Source organism: Pollachius pollachius (genome assembly GCF_949987615.1).
Source record: "Pollachius pollachius genome assembly, chromosome: 17".
NCBI lineage: Eukaryota > Metazoa > Chordata > Actinopteri > Gadiformes > Gadidae > Pollachius > Pollachius pollachius.
The window spans coordinates 2,737,686-2,752,782 of record NC_136950.1 but is presented as its reverse complement, the minus strand read 5'-3'; the positions used below and the strand labels follow the sequence as shown (position 1 = coordinate 2,752,782).

Below are 15,097 nucleotides of genomic sequence, written 5' to 3'. Positions count from 1 at the left end.
CTTTTTGCTAGTAATTTGCATTCAATGACAAGCAACTCTTGGCAAAACCATATTAACCTGAATTAGAGGATTTAGTCAAAAAGGTCAAAGAAATATCTAAAAGAATTGTCAAGTTGTAGGAAATTATCTTATGCACAGCCTCTCCACATCTATGCATCTTCGTGAAGTGTACAGCATTCAGGTTGCGCCACCATCACTGTAGGTGCAGTTGTGTTTCACATCAGTGGTCGATGAGCCATGGAGAGTGATCCTCAATGAGGGATGGCTGTTGGTCACAGCGCTAAAGGCCACCCACAAGACACCAAGGAGACGAGACACGGCCTGAGTAGAAACGTCTTTATTGGGCTCAGCTTATGCCATGAACTCGTAGGGGATGGGCTCCAGCAGCACAGGAGAGTTGTTCTTGGTGCTGACGAAGTGAGCCTCACGGGGTGTGGCAGGCTGAGGAGACAGGGACCAGGGAGAGAAAGGGACCAGCGTTAAAGGACAAATCCGGTGTAAAATGGATCTAGGATATGTTTAATATGATAACGAGTTGAAATGTTCGTTTGGGGGCAAAGAAGCTTGTACAGACGCATTTTTAAGTTGGCTGTTTTTAGGCAATTCTACCAAAACGCTATTAATTCGGAACGATGGGTCCATTTTTTACGGTAACTAAATCACTATTTAAAGGCTAGAAGTAGCCCGACACTTCTTTGGTAGTAATAAGGGTCTTAACATATAAAACGAGGCATTGAGAACTTTGTTAGTGTACAGATTGTTGTTTTTGTTGTTTTGTTATTGTTTTTAAGACTCGATAAGTAGATTGGCGAACACAGAGCTTGCGTGTTGCTGACGGACGTCACAATCTCTGTGTTCGTCAATCTACCTATCGAGTGTTAAAAACAAGATGGCGTCGACGGGTGATCTATTGATGGTATTGTGTGTATAAAATGTCCTTTTAAATAAACAATCTGTACACTTACAAAGTTATCAATGCCTCGTTTTATATGTCAAGACACTTATTATACTACCACAGAAGTGTCGTGCTACTTCTAGCCTTTTAAGTGGTTTAAAATAGTGATTTAGTTACCATAACAAATAACCCCATCATTCCAAGTTTATAGCGTTTTGGTAGAACCGCCTAAAAATCACTGAAGACAAACAAATGCAATAAGGGTTTGAATTTTGTTCAAACTAAAGTTTAAGTTTAAATAAATTCAGCCAAGACTGGGGCTATTTAAATACCAATCATCCAACTCGTGGTGTAAGAAGAATGATAAATGTTAAGTATTCATTGAATGCATCTTTGCTTTATCTACCTGACGTTTGAGTTCCACCCAGGTGCCCTTCTCCTTGGCATCAATCTTCTTCTTCTCGTTGGCCTTGACGCGCTGCAGGAAGCTGTCCCTGCTCTTAGAATGCTTCACGTGCTCAATGCGCACGTTGATCTTCTTGGCCAGGATCTTACCCCTGAGAGGAGACACACGGAAAACCTTTAATACAGCCGTAATCAAAGATAGTGGCACAATACCAAAATGAATGAGTCACTGATAAAACCAGTGTTTCCCATACATAGACAAATGTGTGGCACAGCGCCACAGAATCAACACTGAGCGCCACAAATTGATTCTTTTTTTTAAGCAATTTTTTAATATAAACATCGTTTGGTTCATTCATCTCCACATAGCACTCTTTTCCCTGTCACTCGTTCACACACGCACACAGAGACAAGCGCGCATACATGCCAATGGTACACTTAGGGCTGCACGATTATTGGCAAAATTATTTTCACGATTATTTTGATATCACGATTATTTACCACGTTTATTCATTGAAAAAAAAAGTCTTTCGAATTTCTACCACCCCCTAGTGGTAGGAGCCACACACTAATCAGCGGCAAATTGCCACCAGGCGATGTCCTCCGCCCACCCTCCCCCAGGACAACAATTCTCCGGGGGGAGGGCCCCCCCATCAGTGCCGCTTGTATAAAGGGCCAAAGATTTGGTGCTATGGCCCTGTGTTGTAATGCGGACAAGTCTGTCCTCCTGCAAGCCCCAAGAGGCCATCGCTTCCCTCAGGCCCTGGGAAATTAACTCTCCAGTGTGGTCTTGCGGGAAAAATGCAGTTTGCAGGCATCTAATCTGCATCGCAAAATCATCATCTATGAAATTAATTGGGAAGCTCATGTACGGTTCCATCGTTCTAATTGACCATAGGTCAGTGGTAGTGGCAAAGTACTCGACAGCTGTGAGATCCCTCTCCCTTTATCCTCAGCGTTTTAAATATTTTGCATACAGCGCAGGTAATGCCACTCTGAAAAAAATAATTTCGCGAGGGGATTACATACCTTTTGTCCAGTATGTTAACCATTTTTTTAAACCCTTCATTGCTGACGGTATTTATTGGACACATATCTTTTGCCAAATCGGTTATTTCTGTGTCGTTGTGACTTGGATGCATACGGTGTTACGCTGTACATTCTGGCTTTTATTGAAGTCTGAGTTGCAGCTGATGAGGGACCGGGACAGCTGACGTTAGCAGCCATCCCGGTCCCTGACGTTTCTATTCTGTGGTGTGCTTTCAGGTGGCTGAATAAATTTGTTCTGTTGCCTTGCGACGCAGACACAACTCTCCGGCACCCTTTGCACATTGTTTTTTGCTAGTTTGCATCACTTGCCCTAAATCCGAAATATTTCCTAAGTAATATTTCAAAGTAATCTCTAGTCTTTTTCAGGCTTCGCACCGCTGTGCAGGATGGACTCACGCAGTCGCAGACAGGTGTACAGGGAGCGCTTGGTTTGCTTTGCAGTGGAGGTAGAGCGTATACTGCATGGGCGGGGCTCATTTCTTTTTTGGTTCTTTTTTTTGCGGATGCACTATTTAAAAAAGTATCGCGAAAATATCACGAGAACACTACGTGTCATTGTGGGACGCCAATGTCGTCGCGATAAAAAAATTATATATTGTGCAGCCCTAGGTACACTACCACTTACTGGATAAACCCGCGTATCACATGCACACGCACTGACAGCAGATTTGCCCGCTCCTCCTCTCAACGCGCCTACAAAGGCAAACGCGAAGTAGCGGGATATGCAAGGTATAATGTATAGAACGCCGGTCATTATTGGGAAAATAAACCCAGACAAAAGGGGCTTATTTTCGATAATGACCGGCGATGTTCTATACATTATCCCGCTTATTACACGGCTACTTGCCAAAACGAAAAAACAACTTCACATGGTGTGTCTTTTTACAATTTATTTGTTACCAGCATTCGTAGTGTTGATCAGCAGAGAAATAGTCTGCCAAAGACGTTGACATTGCTTAGCAACCGAAGACGCTGGGGTTGAAAAGTTACCGGTACTTGCGGAGTGATACTAAAGACATCCATAGAGGCAAAAAAATCCTGTTTTCCTTGACAGCGGTCAATTATACTCATGATCATACTTAGCAACGGTGAATTATCAAATATAATTCACCACCGGAAGTTTTGAAGGGCCCATGCAAGTACGTTCCACGACAGAACGTTCCATGGCATTGAGAAGACCCGTGTAATAACTGCGATAATGTGAAATGCGGTTATAGTTTATATATATTACGTTGTTAGACCCCCAGGCCGTTCTGCTGGCGATTTTAATTCGCTCTGCTGCAGAGGCTGGAGATCGGGAGTTCTCCCGATGGGCCGGTCAACTTTGAAATGTATTTTGTGCCCGATTGCTCGATTACGAGCAATCGCGAAATGCAGTCCACGTCCTTACACCCCCCCCCCCCACCACACATTGCTACCTGGTCTGTGGGAAACACTGGAAACTGTCTCCTCATTGCAGCCCCACGTCCAACAGTAGTTGGGTGGGGCTGCTCAAGGAAGGTACTCTGCCCCACATGAATGACCACTGAGGACATGTAGTGATCCTTGTGGCAAAGTGAAGGTGGGACTTTTTTTTAATCTCAGATTGGCAGGTGAAAGTACAGGCGTTCCATCAGCCAAAAGGGGATAAAGGCAGCCTTTACTATGGTTGTACTCACTTGATCTGCTTGTTGACGATGACGCCGACAGCATGTTGGGTTACATTGTAGATTCTGCCAGTCTTGCCGTGGTAGCACTTATGAGGCATTCCTTTCTGAATGGTACCTGTGCCCTGGAATCAAACAAACTACATGAGAAACCTCCACAAAACAGAATTGTGACATTTCCCACATCCAACAGGTGAAAGTATTTATTTTGACGATCACATCAGCAATCTAATTCCAAATTTATGCCAACAAGGAATGTTGATAGAAGATACGTCAGATTATCCAAAACCTCCAGAATGGTCCTTTAGAAATTTCACTGAACTGAATCAGGATCAGTATTAATGGCAAAGCACAAAATGCACCAAGCTTTAATATAAATGGTCGTTAAGTCAATAAACTGTAGGCCTACATAAGCACATGGTAAAACTTATCTTCTCCAACAGAAACTAGTTTCAAACAGTCCGGCTGAATCTTACCTTGATATCAACAATGTCTCCCTTCTTGTAGATTCGCATGTAAGTGGATAGAGGAATGGGTCCTGCACGATTAAATAAAATGTTATAAAACGCTTTCCTGACCCAGTGACTGTTTGGAAAGTAACCTACATTTAAAAGACCGGTAAACAGTCAGAGTTCTACAAGGGGGTATACTTGCCATGTTTGCGGAATTGCCGGCTGAACATATACCGCGTTCCCCTCCTCTTGCCTCTGGTGTTCGTCATGATGCCCGATTACTGTCGAATAAACCACACATTAACACTCTTCAGCAATTCGACTTAGGCATCAAACAGTTCTGCTTATAACGTCTCAGGATGAAGTTAACGTCCAACAGTGACGGTTCCTTGGACTTTTCTGGAAATCAACCACATTAGTTTTTATTTATCAATTTATCACGCACGCATATTATAAAAAAGGACCGGGGTCTTGTCCATCAAAATACAAAGTTTGTATTTTAGTGATTTAACCAGGGTCCTGGTTAGCCCGGGGGGTGCTTAACCCTCGTAGTTCCCTGATCTACCCGGGTTGCTGTACAACGAAATCTTTTTACAATTAATCAAACATACGTATTATTTAAAAAAAACACGCGTCTGAATGCATAAACGTTGACTATATCGGAGGTGGTCAATGTAAAGCTCGTTTCTCGTGGCTTAAGGCCCGTCGAAGCGGTCCTGCAGCCCACATGGGAACCACGCCACCGCTCCAGTCACAGACAACAGCGTCAACTCTTCCCTCAGCTACCATCAACTGCTTAATAACTCAATATATTGAGGGTGTTCATTATACTGTATCTATACGTGGCTTTATATCCCCATACTAGTCAATTGTACGCATAAAAGTATTATTTAGAGCGGAGCATATCTTACCCCCGTTCGCTTACAAGATGGCGGGTACGGCGGAAAGAGAGATGGAAGGACCCAAAGCTCCTCCTTGTTAAGTCAAATCCAGGCATCCGAGGATATCGCCTGAGCAAATGACCTGCCGCCTGAGCAAACGGGACACCCCTCAACTGACCCAGGGTCAGCACGTCCCAATATCTCCTTAACAAAAGAGCGTTCAAATTATGAACATCAGTGGTCCTAAATCAGATGTTGATAGTGCATTTTCTGGACTTTCTTTCTGATTTGTTTACAACTCCAGTGGACATTTTGACGGGAGGGCGAACTGCGTTGAGCCAAACGACAAGACAAATTGAACGGTTTAGTTCGTAATATCTGTATTCAGCGGTCAAACGACTGCTCACATTTACAACTGGGAATGGTGTACTATTTATATATCTTGAAGATACAACTCTCTACATAACTTTGACACACGGAGCAACAGAATTTATTAACGCAAGGTTGAATTGGGAAGGCTGTGACTGTACCCCGGCGAACACGACTCTGTACTGGGAGTCTTTACGGTCTTTATGGTGAGTTTACTGGTTTTATAGTAACCCGGTGATGCAGTAGGACTCACCGCGCAGCCGCGCGTCGCGAGCCCACCGCCTCACGAGGAGCCGCGCGCCGCAACACGGGGGAAGATGGCGCTGGCCGAATGGAAATCCTAATGACTGTCTCAAAATTCGCCTCTTTTTGTACCATGGTAAGCTCTAATATTTTCTCTTATTTGTTAGAGGCGTTGGTGATGGTGATTAGTAAGATTTGTTCCAATGCGATATCCCGCAGATTTAGTGAAAACATCCTCTTCTGGTCGCAGTGTCAGGAGAAGCAGCCTCCCACCTAGCACCGCTGCCTGTAGCCCCGTTGCCCGTGGCCCCAATCCCCGTAGCCCTGCTCCCACCTAGCCCTGCTCCCACCTAGCCCTACTCCCACCTAGCCCTGTTCCCCGTAGCCCTGCTTCCCGTAGCCCTGCTCCCCGTCACCTCGGTCGGAATATCGTTTCGGTTCCCCCTGAGATGTGGGTGGATGTTTGGGGTGTTATAAAGGTAGTGAATAGCTCATACAGGAGCACCGATATGTTTGGCTGCAGTCCGATCGGAGGTGAACCTGCTGCAGCGGTGACGGCCAGCTAGCCCACCGTGTTACATATCACAGTTCAACCCTTCCTGGTTCAACATCTGGGTGGGAAGACGGACTGTTTACAATCGGGCGTAAATTCTGGCTGATAACTAGGTTCAAGCCGCTCTCCAAATGAGCCGGATGGACGTGAGGCGCTGATGGGTGAATGACGACATTGCTAGCTGCGCAGTTAAGGACCCGCTCCAGGTCCATCACCAGAGCACTCCTCTGTCCCAGCACCATCCTCTGTTAAAACATTAAAGTCATCCCACACCATGCAGTGCGCCACGGAACCAGTGTAAGAATGGTGTCGGGAGTGATAAATCCCTTCATCTGTCAGTAAGGGTTATAGCGTTATGTCTTGTTTAATGATTTTTTTCTTTTTTTTCTTTGCAGGGCGCAAATGCCTCTGCTCTGGAGAAAGAGATTGGCTCTGAGCAGTTTCCCGTCAATGAGCACTACTTCGGCCTCGTCAACGTAAGTGATGAACTGCATTCTTTAAAGGCTCAGTGACTGACATAATGTACAGGAACATTTAGAATATATATATTTTACCTGCGCAATTTAAACATTTCAGTTTACCATTTGTGGAATGCGTTTACTGCCTTTGGCTACTGTTTTTTTATTTATTAATATTGCTATGGGGGTTTTGCATTATTGTACTATAGGACTAGTTTGATCCCCGGCTCCTCCTAGCGTGTGTCGAGGGGTCTCTAAGCAAGACACCTTACCCTAACTGCTCCGTGTGTGAATGTGCGCGTTCACCATTGTAAGTCGCTTTGGATTAAAGCGCCTGCCTAAATGGCCTAATTGTAAATGTAAAGTGAATCACTAAAATCATGAAAATCACTTTCTCTCTAATGCTCTTTCAATCCCCTCCCCAGTTCGGGAACACCTGCTACTGCAACTCTGTACTTCAGGCGCTGTACTTCTGCCGGCCGTTCCGGGAGAAGATCCTGGCCTACCGCAGCCAGCCGCGGCGCAAGGAGAACCTGCTCACCTGCCTGGCGGACCTGTTCCACAGCATCACCAACCAGAAGAGGAAGGTGGGCGTCATACCGCCCAAGAAGTTCATCACCCGGCTCCGCAAGGAGAATGGTGAGAGGAGAGGGTGACGGAGCAGCCCGCCTCAGGGGGCTTTCGTCTGTGTAGGCCTTCTGTCTGGGTGGGGCTGGAAAGTTAGGGTGAGGTAGGGAGGTTTCTGAGGTTTCTTCTGAACACGTTGTACAGCTCTGTTCAGTTGGTTGGTTCCTAATTTACTCACGCTGAGCTATTCGCTACTCTGCTATTTCTCCTCTCGCTCTCTTTTATCTCACTTCCCCTATCTCACTTCCTTTCTTTTGTCTCTCTTTCTGTCTCACTGTCTCTCTCTGGCTATGTCTCTCTCTTTATGTCTCAATGTCCCTGTCTCTCTCTTTATGTTTCTTTATGTATCTCTGTTCATGTCTCTTTCCCTCTGTCGCTCTCTTCATGTCTCTCTCTGTCTCTCTTTCTATGTCTCTCTGTCTCTCCTCTGTCTCTCTCTCTCTGTGTCTCTGTCTCTATGTCTCTCTCTTCATGTCTCTCTCTCTATGTCTCTCTGTATGTCTCTCTCTCTCTCTCTCTCTCTCTCTCTCTCTGTCCAGAGCTCTTTGATAACTACATGCAGCAGGATGCTCATGAGTTCCTGAACTACCTGCTCAACACCATCGCTGACCTGCTGCAGGAGGAGCGCAGGCAGGATAAGCCCAACGGCCGGCTGGCCAACGGCTCGCTGGACTCCCAGAACAACAATAGCAACGCCACGCCCGCGCCTACCTGGGTCCACGAGATCTTTCAGGGCACACTGACCAATGAGACACGCTGCCTCACCTGTGAAACGGTACGTAGGCCAGTCCGACCGCAACACTAGTTACCACTACCTATCCCCCTCCTGCCATCCGACTGCAGGTCTAAGAAGGCTATTGGTGAGATCATGGTTTTAACCTTTACTATCAGAAGTGGTTTTGTTATTGGATTATATTATGAATTGCGATGTAGACATTTACATTTACATTTAGGGCATTTAGCAGACGCTTTTATCCAAAGCGACTTACAATAAGTGCATTTGTTACAATAAGTACATTTGTCATAAGAATCAGACGTGGATCTAGAGTGTAGATAGTCTAACCGTGATGTCTCAAAAAACATTTGGATCAGTTAAGGTACAACTTCTTTATTGGTATTTAATGTTTGCTATTGATGGGGGCCCATGTGAATGAATGTTCTCTGCAGATAAGTAGCAAGGATGAGGACTTCCTGGACCTGTCTGTGGACGTCGAGCAGAACACCTCGATCACTCACTGCCTCAGGTAAGCCCTGGTGCACGGTCCCTCACCATGTGTTGGTTGGGTGTGATGGTCCCCAATGTCCATATGTGTAGGCATCTGTGGGCAAGATGTCTAACCCCTACTTGCTTATCCATAAACAGTTTATTAGCGACTGACAAATTATTTGAAAGTAAACAGTGAAACTTCTTGTAGGCACTTTAAGATGTCTGTGCCTGTTAATTAATTTACCGTCAAACCATCTTTGCGATTTCTTGGTTGAAACGTTCCATGTGGGAGGACATTCTTTGTCCTACAGTAAAGGACATCAGTGAAGCCTTCTTCATTTCCCCTGGTGTCTGTGTTTTTTTAAATCCAATCTCGTGCCATGTAGAGGATCTGACTCAATCTCTTTTGTCGCACAGAGGCTTCAGTAATACTGAGACGCTGTGCAGCGAGTACAAGTACTACTGCGAAGAGTGCAGAAGCAAACAAGAGGCACACAAAAGGTCTGTTCCGTTGTGTGTGTGTTTGTGTGTGTGTGTGTGTGTTTGCCCACAGTATTTGTGTGTTGACTCCACTGTGGTTCTCTCCCAGGATGTGTGTGTCGACCCCAGTGTGGTTCTCTCCTAGGATGTGTGTGTTGACCCCAATGTGGTTCTCTCCCAGGATGCGAGTGAAGAAGCTGCCCATGATCCTGGCTCTGCACCTGAAGCGCTTCAAGTACATGGAGCAGCTACAGCGCTACACCAAGCTGTCCTATCGCGTTGTCTTCCCCCTGGAGCTCCGCCTCTTCAACACGTCCGGAGACGCCACCAACCCCGAAAGACTGTACGACCTGGTGGCCGTGGTGGTGCATTGTGGGAGGTTTGTTTCCTACGTCTTAAATTGAACACATGAAAGGGTTTTAGGAGTGGAGCAGCTCTTAGACAGAGGAAGTCAAGGAAAATACCCTATTTTAACCTTTAAAGATTAAAACCCCCTATTGAGGTTTGTACGAGTACTACTAACCCCCTATTGAGGTTTGTAGTACTCCCACCACTTAAATCTGACCCACCAGTTCAGTAAAATAATTCTCATCAACACAATACACAAGGAATAGTTAGAATAGTGAGGTAAGTACCCTGCAATTTCCTACAGTCTGGCTGGGTGACCTTTTGTTCGCAAGCATTAACTGCAGTTCAGCCTGTGGTCTCAGGTGTATGTTAGAGTATGGATCTGTCTCCAGTGTTGAGGCTCAATAGTACCTCTGTTTGATTGAACTCCACTGCTGAAGGTGTTTACTACGTGTGGCTCTTGTTTGTGTGCAGCGGTCCGAACCGCGGTCACTACATCGCCATCGTGAAGAGCCACGACTTCTGGCTTCTGTTTGACGATGACATCGTAGAGGTACACACCCGCATGCACTTACACACAACCGCACAGTGTGATTGTGTGCATGTAGCAGTTATTCTCATTCAATGCATGTGGATTTTTCTAACCCCCCGTCCCCTCCAGAAAATCGACGCCCAGGCCATAGAGGAGTTCTACGGACTCACCTCTGAGATCTCCAAGAACTCCGAGTCGGGCTACATCCTCTTCTACCAGTCCAGAGACTGAGGGGCGGTGCCGGGCCGGGCCGGGCCTGGCGGGGCCAGGGAGACGGCCGCCATGGGGGGCAGGGGTCCGTTAAATGAATGAGAAGATGGCTGTCGGGATTGTTTTTTATGGAACAATATTGGGTTCGGAAGGGGTTTGCATAGTGGGTGGTTGGTGGGTTCAGTGGCCTGCGATTCTTTACTCATTTTCTGGCATGGGGTGTGGGAGGTGAACGGGTATTTAATGACTCATATGATGTGTATAATGCCCCTCTCTTTCCTCCTGGCCCCTCCAAACTCCCCTCCCACTCTCACCTTTCAACACTGCAGTTCTGAGATCAGTTTGCATTGAGGGGCTGAGGGTAGATGGGGTGACGGGAGGGAGGGGTGGGGATTTGTGGGTGGTGTATTTCTACAGTGTACAGAGGGGTATTTGTATAAATATTACGAAAAAGATAATATCATTGGAAAAAGAATAAAATATTAGACCATGAGAAGATGTATTGACACTATGGTGCACTTTTGATACCGTTTTGTAAGTGTTGGCAAGTTTAACGTGAGGGTTTGCCTGAAAGGCCCATTGTAAAGCGACCATTTTCTGTTTTAAAGGAAAAAAAATAATAAAAGCTGATGAGATTCAAGTCGCGTCTGCCTCCGGTCCTCTCCCTTCACAGGTGCGCACCGATGACTCATACCAGCTGGAGACTGCCCACTAGCGGCGGTGCCTTGCAACGACAGGAGCTAGGCCTATTTATAATCCATTCAGATGGAAACCATCAAGGTCTCAAACCGCCCACCTTATGCATATAATAGGGTGGGACGCAGTGATGAAGCATTCAAACTATGGACGATGAATGAGGGGATAAGGGAAAGGAATTGGTGAAGTTGGCGCTTAGTTAAAAGGCACAAAAATAGTGATATCCGTAACGGAACCCTAAGAGACCCGGACTGATATTGACAAATCTATCTGCAGTCAGTGTACCGCTTAACTAAGGTGACTCAAAATAACTCACCCATTTATTTTATTAAGTTTATTGGTAAGGAATAAACACCAGGTTAAATGATCCCTGTTGTGATTTAACCGAGTTTTGAGAATATATCACAGTAAACAGTTTTCCACTAAAACAAAACCCACCAGGAGACCTTAAATCTCCCCATGTCCTTGAGACGGCCGGGACTGGACCTGGCATTGAGCTGTGTGCCGGAGTTTTCAGATAGAAACCTTGTCTGGGGAGTGTGGCCCATTCGGGACCCCCACCCCCATCAGTCCTCCCCCCTCGCTCCTCTCCTTGCCCGCTGCTCAGCCTCACTGATCCCCTGCACAGCCGCAGTCCATGGCGGTGCGCTTCCTCGCTCTCATCTCCGTTAGCAGGCTCCGGTCTGCTCCGTCCCGGGCTGCGTCCTCCGCACCTGCCGCCATCACATATCATCACTGACATGAAGCAGAAGGCTGCCGTTTAATCCAAGAGTCATATCTCCGAGAGTCGAGGTAAGACCGGTTATCAGGCGAGATCCCTCCTAACACAGGTGACTATCGGGGGGATTGCAAATGAAGGCGAAAACATGTTGCCCATTGTTCCGCTCGCGGTCTGCTGACGTGGAGCAGGTCTCCATGTCTTCTAGCGGTCTGAAGGGGAGCAGGTCTCCACGTCTTCTAGCGGTCTGACGGTGAGCAGGTCTTGGGTCTTCTGGTGGTCTGACGGTGAGCAGGTCTTGGGTCTTCTGGTGGTCTGACGTGGAGCAGGTCTTGGGTCTTCTATCGGTCTGCTGACGTGGAGCAGGTCTTGGGTCTTCTCATCCAGGGGTGGAGGACAGCCTGTCAAGGCACTGCTAAACATTACTATCAGATGGATATGCATCGTCAAGGCATTCAATGAAGAATGCAGAATACTTTTCTAAGGACAGTTGTTCACTAGCTCTACTTTAGTGTCTCATTCTACGCTATGGGCTGAAGGTAATGGACGGTCTATCGGCTCTAAAGCATTCGATTGGAGGGTTAATAAGAATCCTTGTTTTATTGATACGGTCCTTATTCTGCATTCTCTAACAGGCTGATTGAGTCAGGTGTATTCTTCTTGGAATTCCCTCGGCATGGAGATGCTGTTCATAAATGAGAGGGGCTGGTGAATACCAGTTCTGATAACATCATCCCTGAACTGGACCGGGTTGAAGGATTTCTATATTACAAACCCTGAGTCCTACTTATTGAGTTAGTTTGAAGATCAATCACTCTATAACTATTTTTGGGTGTGTGTGTTTGTGTGTCAACCTCAACTAATGAACCTGTGTTTCCTGTGATCAAAGATTGTTGTTTTGCTTAATACCTCAATAAACACAAAATACCACATCAGTAGCTTATCTTTAAGATCCTTTTTGCTTAATGTGTGTGTGTGTGTGTGTGTGTTTTTGCCTGTGTCTGCGTGTGCCTGCGTATGTTTCCAGACGGGGGGCATAATGAGCGAGGATGCGGCGATCACCCCCAGCTGGCTGAGTCCGGACCCCACGTCCTGGGCCAGCGGTGGAGGGTCTCTGCTCACGGACAACAGCACTGGGGGTCTGGGGGCCTTCCCCTCGGAGGACAGCCTGGCCGCGGGGCCCCTGCCCCTGCTGGTCAACCCCTGGGACATCGTGCTGTGCTCCTCCGGCACGCTGATCGCCTGCGAGAACGCCCTGGTGGTGCTGGTGATCTGGCAGAACCCAGGCCTGCGGGCGCCCATGTTCCTGCTGATCGGCAGCCTGGCCCTGGCCGACCTGCTGGCCGGGCTGGGCCTGGTGCTGCACTTCACCTGTGCCTACCTGCTGCGCTCCGACTCGGCCCAGCTGCTGACGGTGGGGCTGGTGGTGGCCTCCTTCTCCGCCTCCGTCTTCAGCCTGCTGGCCATCACCATCGACCGCTACCTGTCGCTGTACTACGCCCTGACCTACAACTCGGAGCGCACGGCCGCCTTCACCTACACCATGCTGGTGCTGCTGTGGGGGCTGTCACTGTGCCTGGGGCTGCTGCCCGTCACCGGGGTCAACTGCCTGGCGGAGGAGGCGTCCTGCAGCGTGGTGCGGCCCCTCACCAAGAACAACGTGGCCGTGCTGTCCGTCTCCTTCCTGCTGCTCTTCGGCCTCATGCTGCAGCTCTACGTGCAGATCTGCAAGATCGTCATGCGCCACGCCCACCAGATCGCTCTGCAGCACCACTTCCTGGCCGCCACGCCCCACTACGTCACCACGCGCAAGGGCGTGTCCACGCTGGCCATCATCCTGGGCACCTTCGCGGCGTGCTGGATGCCCTTCACCGTGTACTCGCTGGTGGCCGACTACACCTACCCGCCACTGTACACCTACGCCACGCTGGTGCCCGCCACCTACAACTCCGTCATCAACCCCGTCATCTACGCCTTCCGGAACCAGGAGATCCAGAAGGCGCTGTGGCTGGTGTGCTGCGGCTGTGTGCCGGTCGGGGTTGCCCATCGCGCCCGGACCCCCAGCGACGTCTGACCCCGCCGCCACGTCTGACCTTCCGCTCAGCCCCCCTGGGGCGAGGGGGCTGGGGCAGAGAGGGGTTCCGGGTGAGGGGCTGCGAGCCGCTCCTCCCTGGTGGGTAGAGGGGGAGAGGGGGGACTCACAGACAGAAAAGGGGGAGAAACACAGTCCTGACATGGCTCAGACTGAGCAACAGAACCTGCTGCTGTGGACCCCCCCCCCCCCCCCCCAAGCGACCGGATGTTTATTTATTTATTTATTGGGCTCAGCGTAAAGGGAGAGGTGTCTCTTCCAGCACACGGGTTCTGTCCGGCCCCGTCGGGAGGGAGCCGGCTACGCCCTTCTCCTATCAGAGGAGCTTTGGGCGGAAACAGCCGCTATCAGCCGCATCCGCTGTAAACAGAATGTGAAGTGCAGCAATGCTTTTGTTAACAGGTGATTTTATTCACCTTCTAAATTGAATAGAGATTATTATTAGAGCATGCCACACAAATGTGCTCGACAGATTAGCAAAGCCCGTGTGTGTGTGTGTGTGTGTGTGTGTGTGTGTGTGTGTGTGTGTGTGTGTGTGTGTGTGTGCGTGTGCGCGCAACGTGTTGGATGGAAAAGGAGGACGGGGAAGTGGAGGTGAAGGCGGGAGGGCTAGCGGTAGAGACGCAGGCATGTCCACAAAGGAGCCGCGTCTGGGCCGGGCCGTCTCGTCTCGCTGCTGCACTCTGGACGTGCTTCGAAAGCTAAACCAGCACGGAGGGCTAAAAATAGCCTCGTCTCTGATCCGCGACCAGCGTCCTCCACACCGAGGAAGGAATCGAATCGCTCCCCGTTCTCTCTGTCTCTTTCCGCGTTTCATTTTTACTCTATCGAAAAATGACGCTTTCAAATCCCCAACCTCTTGAGTTCGTTCGATGTGCAATCGAATTGAGTTGTGCGTTAATTTCAAAGCTCCGTGTATAACCCCCCGGGCGCTTTGAACCCCTCCACTGCTCCGCTGCAGCGGTGATCAGGGGATTTACAGCCGGGTCCTGACCGAGCTGTGGGCGCTGCAGTCTGCGGGAAGAACGCCTAGCGGACGATTTGTCGCTAATCGGTCTGCACAAAGTCTGGTTCTGAATGTAATTCTGTTCAATAATGTTCAATTCCCCGAAAACATTGTCAGCCTGTACTGTGCAATTAATGTGCATGCTCGACTTCAATGTAATTTGCATGCACAAATCACAGGAGGAGTTGAGTCGTTTCTGCTCCGCTGTTAACATGCGCTGTAACGTGAT

The 15,097-nt window shown here is 48.3% G+C and overlaps 3 protein-coding genes across 3 annotated transcripts; 2 read left to right on the top strand and 1 right to left on the bottom strand.

Annotated features, from left to right (window-relative positions):
- Positions 1-321: 321 nt before the first annotated feature.
- On the bottom strand, positions 322-5,395 carry rpl21 (ribosomal protein L21). Its single transcript, XM_079754827.1, has 6 exons — positions 5,360-5,395; positions 4,651-4,729; positions 4,473-4,534; positions 4,009-4,121; positions 1,302-1,452; positions 322-441 (listed from the first exon to the last, which is right to left on the bottom strand). The coding sequence occupies exons 2-6, from the start codon at positions 4,715-4,717 to the stop codon at positions 352-354; spliced, it is 483 nt and encodes a 160-aa protein (XP_079610953.1). The 5' UTR covers positions 4,718-4,729; positions 5,360-5,395; the 3' UTR covers positions 322-351.
- Positions 5,396-5,511: 116 nt separating this feature from the next.
- On the top strand, positions 5,512-10,996 carry usp12a (ubiquitin specific peptidase 12a). Its single transcript, XM_079754822.1, has 9 exons — positions 5,512-6,077; positions 6,890-6,970; positions 7,378-7,591; positions 8,119-8,354; positions 8,747-8,823; positions 9,204-9,287; positions 9,448-9,645; positions 10,089-10,167; positions 10,276-10,996. Exons 1-9 carry the CDS (start codon positions 6,030-6,032, stop codon positions 10,375-10,377), a joined length of 1,119 nt encoding a protein of 372 aa, XP_079610948.1. The 5' UTR covers positions 5,512-6,029; the 3' UTR covers positions 10,378-10,996.
- Positions 10,997-12,809: 1,813 nt separating this feature from the next.
- On the top strand, positions 12,810-13,844 carry gpr12 (G protein-coupled receptor 12; the record flags this gene model as incomplete). Its single annotated transcript, XM_079754823.1, has 1 exon — positions 12,810-13,844. One exon carries the CDS (start codon positions 12,810-12,812, stop codon positions 13,842-13,844), a length of 1,035 nt encoding a protein of 344 aa, XP_079610949.1.
- Positions 13,845-15,097: the final 1,253 nt, after the last annotated feature.

Excerpts from the sequence above, each read along its gene's own strand:
- rpl21 (XM_079754827.1), bottom strand. The coding sequence starts at position 4,717 with ATGACGAACACCAGAGGCAAGAGGAGGGGAACGCGGTATATGTTCAGC. Across the intron at positions 1,453-4,008 it reads ATCGTCAACAAGCAGATCAA|GGGTAAGATCCTGGCCAAGA; the intron begins GTGAGTACAACC and ends GTCTCCTCTCAG. Across the intron at positions 442-1,301 it reads GGGTGGAACTCAAACGTCAG|CCTGCCACACCCCGTGAGGC; the intron begins GTAGATAAAGCA and ends CTGTCTCCTCAG.
- usp12a (XM_079754822.1), top strand. The coding sequence starts at position 6,030 with ATGGAAATCCTAATGACTGTCTCAAAATTCGCCTCTTTTTGTACCATG. Across the intron at positions 9,646-10,088 it reads GTGGTGGTGCATTGTGGGAG|CGGTCCGAACCGCGGTCACT; the intron begins GTTTGTTTCCTA and ends GTTTGTGTGCAG. Across the intron at positions 10,168-10,275 it reads TTGACGATGACATCGTAGAG|AAAATCGACGCCCAGGCCAT; the intron begins GTACACACCCGC and ends CGTCCCCTCCAG.